At 34.5% G+C, this 20451-nt stretch overlaps 1 protein-coding gene across 2 annotated transcripts; it reads right to left on the reverse strand.

Moving 5' to 3' along the window:
* Positions 1–710: 710 nt before the first annotated feature.
* Positions 711–19147, reverse strand: CLEC3A (C-type lectin domain family 3 member A). 2 transcript variants are annotated; one of them, XM_074288389.1, is made up of 5 exons: positions 19045–19147; positions 9858–9930; positions 8552–9683; positions 3578–3661; positions 711–1309 (listed from the first exon to the last, which is right to left on the reverse strand). In XM_074288389.1, the coding sequence occupies exons 3-5, from the start codon at positions 8658–8660 to the stop codon at positions 918–920; spliced, it is 585 nt and encodes a 194-aa protein (XP_074144490.1). In that variant the 5' UTR covers positions 8661–9683; positions 9858–9930; positions 19045–19147; the 3' UTR covers positions 711–917. The 2 variants fall into 2 exon arrangements, with proteins under 2 accessions (XP_074144490.1, XP_074144500.1); XM_074288399.1 differs by lacking the exon at positions 8552–9683 and having other exon boundaries at positions 19045–19143.
* Between the last annotated feature and the right edge of the window lie 1304 nt (positions 19148–20451).

Genomic DNA, 20451 nt, shown 5'->3' on the forward strand with positions numbered 1-20451 from the left:
TTTTTATTTAGGAATAAAGATATTGTAGTTTTTCAGTAACTTAATAGTTAATAGCTTGAAATTATCTACATTTGGAATACAGGGGAAAAGTCACTGAACTTGGAATCAAGAGAGGATAATTCAAACCCAAGCTCTTTGCATAAGTCCTTCTCTGAATCTCAGATTCTTCTATAAAAGGAGGGATTGGACTAGATAGTATTTTTTCTGCTAGACTTTCTGAATTAAAAAAATACATCAATTTTAATTTCAAGACTGTTTTAAGGCAACAAAACCTCACCTTATGAGGTAGATAGTACAAGCCTTACTAGTGAGAGAACTGAGGCTAAAGGGGATAATGTGACTTCAACATAGTCACAAAGTGCTTAAGTACTAACCGGACAATTCAAACTCAGGTCTACCAATTCTTTCCATAATTTCATCAGAATCTATAATTTCTAGATAGCTCTCTTAAACTTTCAAAACCATTTGGTTCGTCATATGTTCTTCACTCTTAATAATTAGAAATCTTAACTCTCAAATTGTCATGGCATGGCTCAAGAAGTCTGATCAAACTCTGCTAGAGACTGGCAAATTTCAGAAACCTTAATGCGAAGCATTCTTTAATTAAATAACAATATGTATAATAGTTTTGAGTTCAAACTTGTTTCCCCCACTGCTACCCCACCAGCCAGTGGCTGAAATATTTGACAAGGTGAGTCCCAGTGGGAAGATTTTTAATAATGTGTATATTGCAGGATAGAAAATTCATGAAGATGACATGTGGTCAATTGGACAGACTAACCATTTTGTTCTAATAACATATGGCTGTCCGGATTTCCATTCTTGCCTTTTTGAATCTTATGGTTGAGCAGCATCTACCAGTGGGAAGGGTCAATATCACATTCTGCCTGGAAGCTTTTTGTTCCAGAGGAACCCTTCTAGGGAATGACAAATTCACATATGTATCTCTTGCTGCTCCGGCAGGACTCGTCACTCCACTTTCCTTGAGCTGCCTGGGAAAACAAGGCACAGTTTTCCCTCTTCCCACCATTGGGCTGTGCACGATCCCAGTTGAGGAAGGTAATGGCAATACCATTGACATCAACAAATTTGCCTTCATTGACCATGTCGTTAATCCCCAGCCAAAAATCATTAACTCCCGGTAGACTCTTTTTCCCATAGTCTCTCAGAGCATTAGTTTCATCGCTGTTCCTGGGAATGACCAGGGTTCCGCCTTTGGAAATACAGTCCTCATTTGCCTCATGGAAGTGCTTGGAGACATCAGATGCCAGGTAGCATTTTTTATGTACTTTCATACCTCGGAGGCAGACTGTGAAGAGAGTATGATTTTAAATACATAAAATAAAATCACAATAGAAGTCAATTATGTTGAATATAATTAGCAAAATATATTTTAACATAAGTTCATGGACCCTAAGTTAAGAATCTATTCCAAAAAAAGTTCTTAACTTTGGAAATATGTTTAAAAGGATTATACATATTTAACCTATATTAGATTGCTTGCTGTCTTGGTAAGGAAGAGAGGGAGAACAATTTGGAACATGAAGACTTACAAAAATGAACGTGGAAAACTATCTTTATTTGGAAAAATAAAATGCTATTGAGGAAAAAAGATTGTCCTACTTTTATACTTATATCTTCAATACTTCACAGTGCCTTAGTCACAGAAAGTATTAAATGTTTTTCATTCTTTCACTTCTTGGATGAAAAACATAGTGTATTGTGCCAGGCTCATGTTCCAGCTTTTTCATTTTGCTAAGGTCTTCATGATAATAACCTTTAAGAACTTAGATAATTTCTCTGCCACCATATTCATAGTAGGTTAATTTTTTTCACTAAATGAGTTAAATTATTTCATAATTTTGAATTTTATATCTATTCCTTAAAAAAAATCAATCTGAATACATCAAATAATCAACTACTATGGTGAACAGGATGTTCAACTAGGAGTCAGGACTTGAAGGCTCCAGTTCCAATAATTCTAATTAATTGTGAGCTAAGCCACCTTCATTTTCCAGGATTCATTTGTCTCATGTTCTTTTTCTATTATCTGTTAATAATTGTTTATTATTTTATTTACTAATATTTATTATTTCTCATAATTTTCTCTATTATTATCTCTAATAATACTTTCATTTGGCATAAGAATGGATGTGATAATGTATTATAAACAAAGAAGGGGTCTCAACTACCTAAGAATAACGTTCAATGACTGAGCCATTGGGCTGAAGCCAGAAGCCAGACCTTGATGTTGAGAAAAAGCTGATTCTTAATTTGTAGGTAATTCACTACTGTAAAATATCAAAGAAACTCAGGCTTGTCTATGACCAGGGATCTTTGGGCAGGAGCAATGGAAAGAGATAGGCATGTGGAGTTATAAGAATTAAGTTTGAATGCCAGATCTGACAATAGCTATATGCTCTTGAATAAGGCAGGTCCCCTCCCTTAGCCTCAATTTTCTCTTCTAGAAAATGATTATAATATTTCTTCCCTGACAATGCTGCAATTTGTAAACCACAAAGTGCTGTGCTGGCACAAGCAAAGGAAGCTGGTGGTGCAGTGGATGGAACCCTAAGCCTGAGCTTAAGAAGACAAGGTCAAATGTGACCTTAGACACTTACCAGTTGTGTGACCTTGTGCATGTGACTTAACCTCAGTTTCCTCAACTGTAAAATGGGTGTAATAATAATTCCTACCTTATAGGATTGCTGTGAAGATCAGATGATGTAATAATTGTAAGGTGTAATCAGTGCTTAGCATATAGTAGAAGCCATACAATTGTTTATTTCATTCCCATTATGTGTGAACCATCTCTGTTTGTTTTTAAAGATTTATTTCTTCTTGGTTTTGAATGATGAGGATATTTTTTAGCAATTCAGCTTTTGAAGACTCTTCTTCTCATTTACTGCGGTACGTTGAAAAAATCATCAGATTTGAAATCAGAAGATGTGAGTTTGAACCTAGGTTTTTCTCCTTATTATCCATGTGACTTACCTCCTACAATTTCTTTCTTTTTTTGTGAGGTCAATTGACTTGCCCAGGGTCACACAGTTAGTAAGTGTTAAGGGTCTGAAGCTGGATTTGAACTCATGTCCTCCTAACTCCACGGCCAGGGCTCTATCCACTGTGCCATCTAGCTGCCTCCTTTTTTTGCAGTTACTTCTTATCTTTTTTAGCTGTAGCTATAGCTATCTATAAAAGTTTAGCTTTTATTTATATAAACTTATAGCTTATTAGCTAAAATATAGTTTAAATAAATTAAAAAACTATATATATATATATATATATATATATATATATATATATATATATATATATATATATATATATATATATATATATACTATAGCTTATGTTTTAGTTTTGTCATCTGTGGTCAGTCACTTAAGTTGATTAAACTGAATGAATACAGTGGGCCAGACACTGTGCTAAACACTGGGTATATAATTAAGAAAAAGAAGACTTGATGGTTTCTAAGGTCCTCTCCAGCTCCAACATTCTGGGTCGTTTTGGTCCCAGATCTTCAGTGACGTCTTGTACCTTTCAGCAACAAGACACCCATGATATTCATTCTTACCTGTCTGCAGGGCTTGCATTTCCTTCAAGGCATTTACTTCTCTCCAGAGCTTCTCCACCTGTGTTTTTAAGTCACCGTCCTTTTCTTTTGTGCACATGACAAAGACATAAGACAACAAAACAAGAATATTGAAAAGTAGTTTTGCTGAACAAAGATGCCAGTAGGCAGTCACAAAGGAAAATACTTTGATCTATATGACCCACAAGCAAATGATCTTGATAAAGTTTCTTTCAAGAACTTACATGGGATGATACTCTGACATTTTGGGCAGTCACTTTCCCTCACTGTGACTCAGTTTTCTCTTCTTTAAAATGGGAATAAAAATATCTACCTCATAGAGTTGTTGTGTTACTTTCTTCTCTAATATCCTTAGTTTCTTTGTAAAAAGAAATAAAATTCTCATTATGTACTTAATGGAGTGATTATGAAGAGCAAATGGAGCTTGTTTTGTAATCCTTAGATTATATGATTTAGAGCTAGAAACAATGATAAAGATCATTTAGTCCAATCTTTTTTTTAGAGAAATGAGGTCCAGAGAAATGAAGTTTTTTGCACAAAGTTACATAGAATTAGAATTCAAAAGAAATTCTCTGATTAAATACAATGTTTTTGTTTTTGTTTTTTTGCACCACATCATATTGCCTATTAAGACACTATTCAGCTCAGTTCTATTATTGTTATTATTTTGTATAATTAATGTTGGGGTATAACATCCTTCATTGAATTAATTATTCATGGCCTGTAGCAGGTTTTGGAATAGGACTATATACATTATAATAATTATTAAGCCCCCAACTGTGTACATAATATTTTGCTGTATACTGAGGACCCAACAGAGTTTAAATAAGGTACTATCCTGATTGTCAGAGAATTCAAAGTTCAGTTGGGACAACCTATATCTTAGCCACAAGTGTGACCCTGCAACAATGATACTATTTACTTGCATGTCTGTGGTGATTTAAAATTAATGAATTGCTTTCATTGCAATAACACTTTGAAATAAGCAATTGTACTCTTTCCCTTACAGTTTTATGTAGAACTTTGTAATCTGGCCTCAATATTGTAAGCCAAAAATACTCTACCTTACTCAATAAATTCCAGTGCTTCTTTGTTCCCTCTAAAATAAAAAATAAACTTCTTTGTTAAATTTTTAAAGCCTTCACAATCTAGTTCCAAACTATCTTTCCTGGACAATTCAAATAGGAAATACTGTCAATCAATTGGCAAGTGTTTAATAGCTAGAATTTATTTAGAGCTTTAAAATTTGCAAAGTGCTTCACAAATATCATTTTACTTTTTCCTTAGAACTTTGGGAGTTGTGTTATTATTATTCTCTGTTTTACAGGTGAAAAAAAAAAGAAAACTTAATCAGAAAGAAGTTAAGTGACTTGACTAGAGTGATACTCTAACTGTGTCTGAGGCCAGATTTGAATTCAGGTTTTTCCATCTCCAAGTCCAGTACTCTATCTCCCTTGCTGTCTCCTTTTGTACCTGTAGGCACTGGGGATACAAATACATTGAATGAAACAATACTTACTGGCTAAGAAATTATAGTATTACAGGGAAGACAACAAGGACGAATATGTATATGTATAGACACACATATATGAGTATATATAGACAATACATTACATAGATTCATTATATTTTAAAGATTAACAAATTATAGTACATTTTGTAGACACATGCATTACATATATTCATTATATTTTATGTATAACTTAAATTATAGTACATATTTATGTATATACATATAATATGAATATAAAAATATAGATGTATAGGTATATATGCCATAAGTAAAAAAAAAAAAAAAAAAAAGAATAACAATATAAAAACAAAGTAGTAGGGACAGCTAGGTGGCACAGTGGATAGAGCACTAGCCCTGAATTCAGGAGGACCCAAGTTCAAATCTGATCTCAGACACTTAACACTTCCTAGCTGTGTGACCCTGGGCAAGTCACTTAACCCCAGCCTCAGAAAAATAAAAATAAAATAAAATAAAATAAAGTAAAAACAAAGGGAAGACACTAGTGGGGGGATTGGCAAATTTTTCACTTGGAATGTTCTGCTTGAGGTACATCTTGAAGGAAGACAGTGACTGAGGCAGAGAAGAGATGCAGGGTTTTCTAGTCATGGGGATGTGCCATGTATAAAGAACTGAGAGAACATCAGTTTGGCTGCATGAAGGGGAAATGAAGTCCAACTGCCCTGGATTGATAGTTTGGGGATACATTGCAAGGACTTTAAAAGTTATAAAGGAGCTTATTTTTGATTCTAGAGGGAACAAGGAGGCATTGGAATTTACTGAGTACTTTTGGTTTATAACATTGAGGCCGGATTACAAAGTTCTGCACAATTATGTAAGGAAAAAGTACAAATATTACAGAGTACAGCATTTCGGAAATCATGTGACATAGCAGAAAGCCTTCTGAATTTAGAATTGGAGAACTTGAAATCCCAGGCTTGTCACTATAAACAAGACTCTTACCTCCTTTTGGCTTGAGTTTTCTATATGTAAAATGAAGGCATTAGACTGGAAGATCTCTAAAATCCCTTCTAGAATTGTGATTTAGATCTATGAAATATGAAATAAATATTTCTTAGCTCTATTGTTTAACACTCATTGGTGGAAAAGGTTGTAGACCTAATCCCTGTAATTTTTGTTGTTATTTAGTCATTTCAATTGTGCCTGACTTTTTGTGATCCTTTTTTTGTGGGGTGGGGGAGATTTCTTGCCAAAGATCCTGGAGTGGTTTGCCATTCCCCACTCCTATTCATTAATAGATGAGGAAACTAAGGCAGGCATGGATAAGTGACTTGCCCAGAGTCACACAAGCTAGGAAGTGTCTGAGGCTGGATTTGAACTCAGGTCTTCCTGACTCCAGGCCTAAGTATACATCCATTATACCAGTAATAGATCTCTCTCTTCTTCAATGTTTTTTAGACTTTTCAGTAAGGCTCATGGGTACTGTTTAATTTTGTTGTAATAGTTTTTATTGTTAAAAATAAAATTATGAAAAAAAAAAGACCCATGAACTTGGACTCAGGATTGCTAGTTTGGTTATCTTAAGTTAGATAAGTAACTTCAGCTAAGTCACTTTCCCTATTTGAATATCAGTTTATCTATTTGTAAAAGGAGAATAATAATTGTTGTACTCACGGTTTTATCACAAGGGAAGTACTTTACAAACTATAAAGTACTAGAGAAATGGAAAGTAATTTTTTACCTCCATTTTAGAGATAAGGAAACTGAGTCCTAGAGGGATGAAGGAATTTGTTGAGTATTGCATAAACTGAAATTGGAATCTAGGTTTTTTGGCTCCAAATCGACTGCTATTCCCATTACATTAGAACTGTCAGGGATTTGAACCAATAGAGACAGCCTAGTGTGATGCAAAGAATATCAAACAGGGTATCAGCCAAATTAGGGACAAAGCTAAGCTTTAGAATGAAATTCGCTGGGTACCTTGGGCAAGTTCCTTCATCTCTCTAGACATTAAATTTTCCATTTGTAAAATGATATAGTTAAACTAAATGCTCCAAAATATCCCTTCTTCCTCTAACATTCCAGTTCTAAGTTTGTGCCCATATTTAACAATCTATGTTATATAATCTAAGGTCCCTTTTAACTCCAATAATTATTCTTCCAATTCTGATATACTCTTAGAGAATGTTAGAACTGGAGGCAACCTCAGAGAAGCTTTATTCCAAACTTCATTTACCAGTCAGAAATCTGAGGATCAGAGAGGAGAAGCAATTTGCCTTCAAGATCACACAGCTAAAAAAAATTGGCAGAGCCAGAGCTTGAAGCAAGGTCTACTTTCTCCCACTGAAATGCTCTTTCTACTCTAATCTCTCTTTATGTGTTGTATCCCATCCAACTCTGTTATTCTATGGTCTGGGATTCATGTGGTGTAAAGTATATAGTTAAAGCCCTAGTGACCTGTTTCCCAGAGCTGAGTCTTGAACGTGGCTATTTTTCACCACTCAGGCTTCCCACAAAGCCTTCTCTGTATCAGATGACTATGGGTCCTATCCCAAAGAACTCCCACTTAGAAGTCTCAATTTCTTTAGTCTAATGTTGAGAGGTTGCAAAAAAATCATTTTGGGTATAGAGACTGAACCTTGAGATGGGCCCATTTTAAGTTAGGGGCCAAAAAAATATCTACTTTAGTCACACAAAGAGCTATGACTAACAAATGCACATAAACACTCCTATTCTTCCTCATTGTCTGGCTTCAGACATTAGCAGCAGTCACCATTTTGCATATTCTTTGACATAGACAAAATGGTGGTTATATAAACTTGCCACATCATCTATTTCTCTCTACATTCATTCTTTTCTTTCCTTTCTCTCTAGCCTCCTTCTTTCTAGAATTCTTCTTGTTAGAATTGGACTTGAAGAAAATACACTGGCAAATATTAAATTGCCCAGAAAAAAGCTTAGCTTCTAAAGACTGAAGCCCAAATTAGTATTTATAAATATAGGGAATTGGGGAAAGGACCTTTATAATTATAAAAAAGTGTAAATGATTTGACTTCTTAACACATTTATTTGGTGTCACATGTGGATACTGATTCTATTCTTTTTTCTCTGTTTTCGTACATATTCGTAATATGTTCAATTCTGGAGCTAATTGTTAATGAAAGAAAATTGACAAGAAAACATAAGAGTTATCTTTACTTAGGAATTCCCTAAAGATTAGAGAATTATAGAAAGAAATAGAGAGAAATTTTGATCCTTGCCCTTGCCTTGAGTCTTTGATAATTTTCCCCCTTAAGATATTTCTTTAAAAAAAGAAACAACACCCAAATCTCAGAGTTGGAAGGGACCTTAGAGCATAGAATGTTAAAACTGGGAGAAACTTTAGAAAAGAATATCAGCAGTGGCATGTTTATGTTCTATGTTCTAAGTTCCCTTCCAGCACTTTTATTTCCCAAACTTCTTAATGCATGAAGGAAAACGGTTACCTTTCACTCTACGTTTGCTGTGTTTTCTGGCTTTAAGTTTGGCAGGCTGGCTTTGATCAATGAGTAAAATAATGATGAGGATGAAGATTCCAAGTCCATTATGGGCCATTTCTCTCCAAGAAGTATCAGGGAACTCAGGAGCAGTTAGGAGCAAATGGTGCAGTTGAATAGTCCTGGGCTTTATAAAAATGAGCTAGAGAAGCTGGCTCTTCTCATACATGAAACCAGTCAAAGTGCTTCTGTTGGCTGGAGTATAAAGTGGCTCCTTGTTCTCCCTCCTCAGGTTAAAAAAGCCTCATTTTGGCTACACTTCTTGGCTGATTTGCATTTTGACAGATGATTTTTATACCTGGTACATCACATTTGACAGTTTTCCTCCATTACTCCCTTACTTCCCAAAATATTGGTATGTTTGAGAAACTTATCTTTTAAGTATCAGACTTTAAATTTCTGAAACTAATGGTACTAGGTGATAATCAAGATAATAGCTCTTATTTAGAAGGCACTCTAAGATTTACAAGACCCTTTTCACATAGAGCCATATGAGTTACTACAAATATTAGTTTCTCTATTTTTTAAGTATGGAAACTGAGGCCAGAATTATAAACTAAATTGCTTAGGATCATAAGTGTTAAAGCCAGAATTCAAAGTTCATATTCTCTGATTATAAAGTCCTTACAGCTATATGCTGCACAAGGTCACCAGCATATCTGCCTCTATTTATTGAAAAAAATATATAATTGTAGAATCTTAGAGTTCAAAGTGATCTTAGAGTTCACTTAGATAACACAAATCAATGAGTATTTATTAAATGCCTGCTGTGAACTAGGCACTGTCCTAACCATTGGGAATAAAAATAGAAGCAAAAAGAAACATTCTTATCCTCAAGGACCTTACATTCTAATTAGAGAAAATAATATATAAAAGGAATACTGATGGGAGAGGCTGAATTGCAGCCTGGTGAAAAATGAAGAAATGGCTAGCCAGGGTCTCCTCCTTAAATGCAGGTACTTGGAGGAGCTGTCTAATCAGAAGGAGCCACAAAGGCAGAAAAGGTGGGAATTCCAGGGCTGAAGTAATCTTCTAGTATGTAGAGTTTTCTGGGCTATCATGGAGGAATCTAGATGGTAGTCTGGTGAAAAAAATGAATTTAATCCAAGTTCATAGTCTGAATTTTCTACATTAGAAAATTAAAATCTAGAAAAGGTAAGTCTTGCTACGTCATCCAGTTATTTGATCAATAAACACTTTTAGTCTACTGTGCTAAATACTAGGGATACAAAGAAAGGTAAACAACTATTATTACCTCTAAGGATTTCCATTCCATTCCATAAAAAGAAAAAATCCAATGTGGATTTGGGGTGAGGCATGATGAAGTCCTGCAATAAAATAGGAAATGATAACTTGGCTGTCTGGGGCATTTTCCTTAAATGTAGTATATAGGAGGAGCTCCTCTCCAATGTCCACCCTCCATCCTCTCCAATCAGAGGATAAGAGCTTCAGAGGCAGGAGGTACAAAGGAGGTGTGCATTTCAAAGATTTCTCAAGATCATGATGAAGTCCAGAAAAAGAGTTAAGTGAGAAATGAAGAGATGGTTGCCCTGAGCATCCTTCTTAAATGGAGCATCTGAAAGATCACACGTCTGTAAGTAGAGTTTCCTAATTCCAAATTCAGTGGGGGATTTTCCCCCAATGAACCTACCTCAGTTCATCCTTCTTTCCATTTCCCAAAAGTCTGATATGAATCATGAGAGAGGATAGCTGGTACATAGGTGCATATATGCATATATGGACACTTGAATATATTGGATTAGGGAACTTTCCCTGAATACCCTAGGAATCATGGGGAAACTTTGAAAAGAGGATACATTACAGTCAGAAATATTTAACTTGCATTTTCTTCTAAAAAGCAAGCACATCATCCCATGGGGAAATATTTATTTAAATGCTCACAGATAAAATTTGCAGAGAAATGTATTTTAATGAAGTAATTTAATAATGAAGTAGGATAATAATAGTAAAAACTTGCAAAGTTTACAAATGTTAATTAATTTGATTTGAGCTAGAAAGTACGTTCAAATTCCCAAGAGTAAGGTAGCTCTCTCTTTTCCTTTTACTAAATTTAACTCTGGGCCCAGTTCACTTTACATCCATAGAGTCTATCCCAAGTTATATGAACTGGTGGACTAATTCTATGGATACCACTTCATATCATAACTAAGACAAAAGTCATTTGTCATTCATTGTTTTTTGCTATATAGATAATTACAGTTAATTCATGCTTCTGTAAAAACAAAACAAAACTTATGAAACTTGTCTAGGAGGTTTTGCAATGTTTTAGAGGTTGATGAAATCAGAATAATGTCATTTCAAACTTTCTCATTTGTAAGAATTCCCTTTTCCATTTGGATTCCTTGTGGCTCTTCTCTGGAACAAATATCTACTTCTGACACCAATATTCTTCATATGGCTATCAAGCAAAGAATATCACAGTAAATGTTGTTAGTTGTTTAAAGGGCAATAGTAGAGAGAGATATAGTAAAGGAGAGTGGCCTGGAGTATACTACTAACTACCAACAAAGAACTATTAAGAGTAAGTGGCGACAAAAAAAAGAAGAATATTATTAGAGTGTATGAGTATAAGTGCACTAGTCATGTAGTGATAATAAAAAAAAATGTGAACCTCTACAAAGAGATCTAGAGGAAGCATGCTGAGTAAAGCCCTTCTGGAAAATTTATAGGAGGTCATGGCCAATAGTTGCAGAGGATGAAAAGACCAGGTATTTGGTATACAAGCTGTGCCTTTATCATAATGTACTAATGTACCAGAATAATAATGTACCTAAATACATAAATATATTATTATATAATGTATAATCAAACACACAATAATTTAATATTGGATTATATTTGTTATGTTTTTATTATTTTATATTACATATAAATAATATAGGATATATAAATAAGTTAAAATAATAGTGATATGTCTAAATCTACAAGATCCTGGAACTATTAAAGGATTAAGGAAGGAGCGAGTTCTTCATCACTGGAAATATTCAAAGGGAGGCTGGATAACCAATAATTGTTTGTTGTGGATCTTAGTGGGAACTCTAACTCAAATTAGACCAGGTGATCTCTGGGTTTCTTTCCAACTCTAGGACACCATGATCCTAGGTAATGAAATGAACATTGCTGTAAATTTGGGGATGGATCAATGTTGTCTTTGGATGAGACACTTCTCTTTGACTCAGCAGCTGTTTTTATTACATCTTCTAAAATCCCTTCCTGGGAAAATCCTGTATAATGATGATTTCATGGCATGGAAAAGTAGCAATGGAAAAGGTTGGATTTCTTTTGCATCTGGGTTGCATTTAAATAGACCAGTTTGAGACAAGGTTTCCTTTTTTCCATAGGAAATCCACAGATATCCACCACCACCACCAGCATTACTCTGCAAACATGCTAGACACAGTTTTTGGGTCTGTTTTTTCCCTAAAATACATGTTTAGAAGGAAAGCTGGTGTAATGGAAAAAATGTCAGGATTGAAGCTGAGAACCTGAGGCTCCAGTTTTGAGATGGACACTATCCAGCACTGTGATCCTAAACAAGTCATTTTTTCTCATTGTTTTTTCCTCCACTATAATTAAACACAAAGGCATCGGGCTAGAAAATCTCTAATTGACATTCACTAAGTATTAAGTGCTTGCAGATTCAAGACGCTGTTAGGTACAGGAGTTACAATGTTTATACAGACAAGTGAATACAAAGGGTTTATGGTGGTTGTCCTTTGCTCTTGAAGAGGACCAAAATGACATCACTATGTTACAGCTGAGTTACAGTGTGTCTGACTGTGCTGATCATACCAACTCAAGCTTAGAATACTCTCCCACGGGTCAGGCACAGAGCCATGTGAACTTCTGGGGTGGATTCTCTAACTTTGCACATCTCACATTTCTTCTGAGCTAATTCAGATCTGGTTTTGCTTTCTTAACAAATGCAGGGAGCAAGAATATTAAAACAATATCAAAAGATTGAAAAAAAATTAGAAGAAAATAGAAAAAAGATATAAATACTGATTTGGAAAAGAGGCCAAGAGGAGATAATTTAAAAATCATTTGACTTCCTAAAAATCATGATATTGAAAAGGTAATGGTTATTATATTTCAAGAATTCGCTAATGAAAATGGTCCAAATCTGTTAGAAAATAAGAGAGTAAAATAAAAATTGAAAGAATCCATTGATAATCTCTTGAAAGGAATCCCAACAGGAAAAGTCCCAGGAATGTCATAGCCAAAATCTAAGAAACAATAAATGCACACAAGCATCTAGAAAGAAACCTTTCAAATATAAGGAACTATAATCAAGATCACACAAGTCCTGGTAAATTCTATAATAAATGAGAAGAAATGTAAGAATAAAACATTCCAAAAGACAAAAGACCTAGATCTACAATTAGGTAGGTGGAACAGTGAGTGGTTAGTGCATTGGACTTGGAGTCAAGAAGACTTGTCTTTAAATCCTACTTTTGATACTTACTCTCTGTGTGACCCTGGGAGAGTCACTTAATTACTGAAATAAATGCCTCAACTTCCTCATTTGTAAAATACACCTACCTGTTAGTGTTGTTGTAAAGATTAAATAAGATGGCATATATAGAGTTCTTTGCAAATCTTCAAGCATTATATAAATGCTACCTATAATTTTTATTAAACAAAAAACTTATTCTGAAAATATATTTATAATATAATTTTATATAAGAAAAAAAGATTTTAATGGAATAAGTTAAAAACATTTCTAATGAAAATACCAGAGACAAGTAGGTACTCTGAAATACAAATACAACAGTTCAGAAAAATCTAGAAAGATAAATTTATTTGAGCAATTAGAGTTATATGATGATATAGTTGTAGTATTCTAATGGGAGAGAAGAAGCTAGTGTCCTTTTAGAATTTAATGTTTTCATAGGGTATTGAGGGAGTTAAACAACAAAAACAACAAGAAGTTCTGGGTGTATGTGAATTGGTTAACTTCTGAGGGTTTAAAGAAGGAAAAAAGAAGGAACAAAACAACAAAAAATATTTTATCATAGAAAGGCAAATGAATACATGAACTAATGCTAAGTGAAGGGAGAACGAAGAGAACATTGTACACAGTAACAACAAGATTATGTGATGATCAATGCGATGTACTTGGCTCTTCTCAACAATGCCATAATTCAAGGCAGTTCCAATGGCCTTCTGATGGAAAATACTATTTGCACCCAGTGAAAGAACTATGGAAACTGACTGTGGATCAAAGCGTAATATTTTTACCCTTTTGTTATTTTTTTAAATTGTTTAATTAATTAATTTAAATTTAATGTAAGTTTAATTTTTAATTTAATTTAAATTGTTAATTTAATTCAATGGGTTTTTCCCTTTTGATCTGATTTTTCTTGCATAGCATGAAGAATATGGAAATATGTTTAGAATAATTACATGTGTTTAACCTATATTGGATTGCTTGTTGCCTTGGGGGGAAGAAGGAAGAAAAATTTGGAAAACAAAGTTTTACAGAGGTGAATGTTGAAAACTATCTTTGTATTTAGAAAAATAAAATGCTATTTTTAAAAAGGCAAGTCAAGGGGGTATATAACTTACTATTTTTCACAGATGGGGTGCATGAGAATACTATACAAACATGGATGAAGACATGGAGGTGTGTGAGCATCAGATAACCTCTCTTATTGGAAATGAACAGATGAGGGTTGAACATACACAAATACATACACACAGACATACACTATTTGGTACAGAAATTCATATTCAAGAAGGAAACAACAGGGTTACTGAGGGAGAAGAAGTTAAGAGGGAAAGAATAGTTGGAAAGAAACTTACTGATGGTGGAGGCAAAAGTACGATAAGGCCTAAGAGAAGAATTAGAATCTAAGAAGAGGGTTAGGGGTCTTATATCACTTTTTATATAATTAGCAAATTGCTGAAAAATTATGGAATATGAATCTAATGGAATATTATTATACCCTAAAAAATGAAAGAATTTCAGAGAATTCTGAGAAGGATAAATCCCTGAGAAGGGAAGAGGGGGGAAATAAGGAGATAAAGAAAAACAACTTGAGTTCTGATCAATGTAGTGATTAACCATGTCTTCAGAAGACAATTACTAAAACATGCTACTTAACAGGTGATGGATCTCAGACACAGAAGATGATTATTTATTACAAGAATCTTCTTCTCTTTTTTAATGGGGCAGTGGTTAGCAATAATAATATTTAAAAAAAAAGAGGGCCATCAAAATCTTTTAAGAAGTGGACAGAAGAGAACAATGAAATTCCTATGAGTATATAGACAAGCAAGAGAATTTTGAAAATAATATATAAATATTTTGCATTTGCAATATAACCTATATTAAATTGCTTGCATTCTTAATGGGTGTGAGTAAATATGAAAAAGGAAGAAGGGAAAGAATCTGGAACTCAAAATTTAAAAACCAAATGTTAAAAATTGTTGTTTTTTTTCATGTAAGTGGGGAAAAATAAAATACTAGATATATTTTTTAAAAAGAAAGTCATGTGTAGAATTTATCTAAGCTTTTTAAAAACAAGTAGTTTGAAATGGAATTTCATAATTTCATGTAGAATCTTTTTGTCTTCTGATATGTGCATGGAAATGTTCTTTTTGGTCATAAAATTCAAAACAAACAGATATTATTTAAGTACCTGCCATGTAACAGGCACTATGTTGAATGATGAGAATACAAATACAAAAGAGATTGTCCCTGCCTTTCTGGAGTTTATATTCTTTTTAAAATTAATTTTTAAAGCTAACATTGATTTTCTCTCCCTCTTACCCCAAAAGAAAAGCAAAATCCTTGTAACAATTATACATAGTCAAGCAAAACAATACATTGGTCATATCAAAAAATGTATATCTTATCATATTTCTAATTCTGCATATTTAAGCTATAATTTCTCTACTAGTAGGTAGGTAGCATTCTTCACCATTGGTCCTCTGGAATCCTGACTGGTCATTGCTTTGATCAGAGTTCTTAAATTTTTCAGAATTGTTGATTTTTATAAGGTTGTTGTTATCATACAAATTGTTTTCCTAGTTTTTATTGCTTCATTCTGTGACAAATTCTATGTCTTCCCATGTTTCTGTGAAGCTGAAAGAGCTAACATTTTAATAGGGGAAGACAATACTTCTAGGGATGTGTGAGCTAGAAAACGTCTAGGAAGTAAGCCACAACAATGATAAGTAGATGTGGTATGTTTGAAATTCTAGGGATAAGTTCTAATGATCTTGTGATAAAGAGAGCCATCTACCCCCAGAGAGTGGATTGTGGGAACTGAGTGTGGATCACAAAATTGCATTTTTACTCTTTTTGTTATTGTTTTCTTTCTCACTTTTTCCCTTTTTGATCTGATTTTTCTTGTGCAGCAAGATAATTGTATAAATATGTATACATATATTGAATTTAACATATATTTTAACATTTTTAACATATATTGGATTACTTGCCATGTAGTGGAGGGAATGGGGGAAGGAGGGAAAAATTTCCAAGGATCATTATTGAAAAATTATCCATGTATATGTTTTAAAAATAAAAAGCTTTAATTAAAAAAAGAAAGTTTAGGGATAGCTAGACATTCTAGGTTCTAAGACTTTCAAATGTACCACATGTCAATCAACTTCCTTCCATGTTACTTACTGTCAAAATGTCATTTCCTCCCCTCTTTACTCCCTATCTTTTCATTTGTTGTTCTGGGATTAACACTACCTCCTATCAAGGGATAGTTTCTAGACTACCCTATAACTCTATTTATCATCATCGGAACTTATTCAATCTCAATTCTAGTTGGGGAAGAAGAGCATTGCTTACTATCAGCAGTACCAAAAATAGCTTTATTCATCCAGGGCATGGTCAATTGAGATTGATTAGGGAGGATGCTGTAGCAGTATCAGGATATGAGGCAGGAAAATAGTCAGCTGTGCTCAGTGATGACAAAACAGCCTGTTTTGCTAATGAAATACACTACTTTCCTTTGACACCTAAAGAAAAACATTAGGAAATGGGCTCTCAACTCAGACTGTTATGTCTTGTTTTGCCACCAGGTGGCAATGTAGGTTTTAGCTGCCTCAAGTATTCCACCAGGTATTTTGTGGATTGAGCCTCTAAACCTGGCTGTTAAATTTTATAAGGCAACAAGATGGTGCTCAAAGATTAAATTATACTATCTGACTCTTGATGCATGCGCGAAATGTCAGTTTTTGCCAACCCCAACTTTCCTTAATGATTTCTTAGTTTCTTTACATGTATACTTTGGACCAGACTTAATCTAAGCAAGTCCAGCAATTTAGGCTATATTTGAACTCAGATCTTCCTGAATGCAGGTGAGTGCTCTATTCACTGCACCACCTGGCTACCTCCCAAAGTGTGTAAGGCATCCCAAACATACCTCATACATACCTTGTTTCATCCCCTTGGGAGGTTATTCACAAAAGGGTAACAACATGTAAGCTCATATTTATAATTTGTTTTAGATAACTTTTTGTCTCTTACTATCTCTTATTACATAAAATGGACTTCAAGGAAATCATTTGGTGAGAGATTTAAGTTCTGATAAACTTCCTATTTTTCTCCCCCAACAATTATACAAAGACAAATGGGAAAGTAATTTTCTCTTTCTGGATCCTGAGTTCATTATCTGTAATAGGAATGCATCTGACTTTCTTGACATGACAAGGAGCTAAAATTGTAACAGAACTAAAAGAATCAGTAAGGTTGAATTTCATATCTCTTAGATTGGCTAAAATGATAGGAAAAGATAATGATAAATATTGAAGGGGATATGGGAAAACTGGGGCATTAATGAATTCTTGCTGGAGTTGTGAATTGATCCAATCATTCTGGAGAACAATTTGGAACTATGCCCATTGAGCTATGAAGCTGTGCATACCCTTTGACCCTGCAGTGCCATTGCTGGGTCTGTACCCAAAGATAGCATAAAAAAGGGGAAAGGACTCACATGTGCAAAAATGTTTGTAGTAACAAGGAACTGAAAATTGAGTGGATATTCATCAGTTGGAGAATGGCTGCATAAGTTATGTTATATGAATATAATGAAATATCATTTTATCTAACTTATAGCAATAGTCTTCTAATTGATCTACTTTCCTCACCTTTCTCTTGATTTCAATCCATTCTCCATTCAACTGCCAACATAATTTTATTAGAGCAAAATTTTAACTATTCACTTCTCTATTCATTAAACTCAATGGCTCTATATTAGTGTATATTGAGTATGAAATGTAGACTTCTTTTTGACACTTAATTCTTTATATAACCTGGTCATTTCCTCTTGATCTCTCTTTCTCTGAGAAGCAATCTCTCCATCATGGTTCTCAGGTACCCTAAGATAGTGAATATTTCTTTTCTCTGCCATTGGCTTGACCTTTCATTAGCTGTGCACTGCTCATTTTTAAAGTCCAGTGATTAGTTCTCCAGTTTCTTTTAACTACCTAACATTGGATAGCTTTGACAAAATAACATTTGCTCCAAAGACAGAACCAGAATAAAAACATTTCCCCCAAAACCTAGAAGGCATAAACCCTATTCATAATGTTGGGGAAGGATTAAGCTTCAAATTTAACTTAGTTTCTATATAACATCTGCCCCACCAGGTTCATGTGCAAAGACAACATTGCTGCTGTTTTCAGCTAGGCTAGAATCCCAAGATAATTTCAGAAGATTTCTGTATCACAGGGTAATAGACTGCCAAATCTTTGCTCATGCTCCAGATCTTTGAAACTCCCAAGATTTGAAACTCCTCAAGTAGAATGGAAAAGAATGAACTAAAACCCTAATGGATCCTATTTCTCTGGGGCCATATGGCCTTTGGTTGTAGGGAAGAAGGCCTATTACAACATAGTCTCACTGGATTGTCATAAGTGAAGGAATCATATTTTTCCCAGATGAAAATACAGCAAAGAAAAGACCAGATATTTTTAGGCTCTTTTGAAGACACAAAAAGTTCCAGTTTTACAGTCAATGAAAAAAAGTTCCTCTTAACCACATGATAGGACAACCAGAACTAATTATAGGATATCCATGCATGCTCCAGACATCACGATTCTCCCAGATTCAGTTCCTTCATGCACTCCATGTGGAAATGCCATTTTAGCAAGTTGATGGGAATCTGCACATGCACCAGATCCCCATTTACTAACTTTCTAGTCTTCTTACATTTTATTCCCTTTCACATGATTATAATCCTGGGCTATGCGATAATCTTTGTTTGGGACGTACCATCTCCTGTCTCCAGGCCTTTGAACTGATTGTCCCTCTTCCTTTCAATTTCTTCTCCTCATTTCAATTTCTTAGTTTCCCCAGCTTCCTTCAAGACTCACATTCTACCTTCTCTAAGAATGATTTCCCAGTTCCTCACCTCCTTCCTGCTAATGCCTTCCTTTGAGGTTACCTTTTATCCACTTACCTGGTCATATATGTGCTGCTTTCCCCTTTAGATTGTGAGTTTCTTGAGAGTGAAAATTGTCTTTCCTTTTCTTTATAGCTCCAGTGCTTAACAATTGTCTGGTGCATAGTAAAAGGTTGGTATTGGCTAAGAACTCTTGCTCATTCCCCTTTTCTATTGCAAAAAACTATTGTCTATACAATTCTTCAGGGGGAAGAGAAGATTAATTTTTTTCTCCTATTTTTTCAATAGTTTGCTATTTCTCTCTGTCTCCATCTCTCTCTCTCTCTCTCTCTTTTCCTTTTCCTTCTCTGTCTTTCTCTTGTAATTTTGGGCACTATTCCACTAAAAAGAAAGGACTTCTGGTGGCTCTGACAATGAGCAAAGGCTTAGTCTGTAAGTTTCCAAAAAGCTGTGGATTCTCAAAACTGAGATTAGGGCCAGGATCCCAAAGACAACCAGGAAGGCTTTAATGTACTTGACTATTTCTGGGGGTGAGGATGAGATGACAGGGTAAATCATAGGATTTAGAGCTAGAAGAGTATATAAGAATCACATAGTCTAATCTAATAGTCAATTGATAGAGACTTAAACAGACCTAGAGAGGGAAAATCAGTCAACATGAATTTATTAAGCACCTATTAATTTTTTTTCTGGGTACTGTGCCTAGAGTTGGGGATAAAAAGAAATACACACAAAAAACTCATAGCTTAATGAGGAAGGCAGCATCCAAAAAAATAAATGTATGTACCATATAGATAACAGTGTTAATGAGAGATAATTTCAGAGGTAAGTGATGTGGTCAGTGTCACCCAAATAGTAACTGAACCAGGTGTTGAATCTTGGTTCTCTAAATGTAGATTCAAGATTCATTCCTTTACCATCCACTGCTTTCATTGCTTGGGATAGAATAATATGTTATTGTGAAGAAAACTTATGCTATTTGTTTCCTGGCTAAGCCACTGAGTTCAGGATAGAAATTCAGGTGGTGGCTGAATGGCCCATTTAAAGATGAGGAACCCATTTATAGCCACTGCACAAACATTACTCTGAGCTGAATAATGTCTTGCTGGATTGGCATTGCGTGAGGGCTTTGGTTCATAGCTATCTGTTTATACCACTTTGTCCTTGGCCCAACTGGGCAACCAACATGTTATTCCACGAGTGACTATTAAAGTTTCCACAGAGTTTCCCCAGAATCTCAAATTTGGACAAATAAGCCTGTCTTAGTTCTTTTGGAAGAACTCATAATCTTGTGGCTGTTTGTTATACTGAGGATGGAAAAAGTAGGAAGGCTTATGGCGGGACTTTTCACTGGCTATTTTGAACCTCAAAGCTCAAGTTTGGTGCATGAGATGGATGAGGATATTGCTGATTTATAAGACAACAGGAGTTTTCCTGGAGTAGACATAAGAAACCATGATTACT

Source organism: Sminthopsis crassicaudata, chromosome 1 (genome assembly GCF_048593235.1).
Source record: "Sminthopsis crassicaudata isolate SCR6 chromosome 1, ASM4859323v1, whole genome shotgun sequence".
NCBI classification, from domain to species: domain Eukaryota; kingdom Metazoa; phylum Chordata; class Mammalia; order Dasyuromorphia; family Dasyuridae; genus Sminthopsis; species Sminthopsis crassicaudata.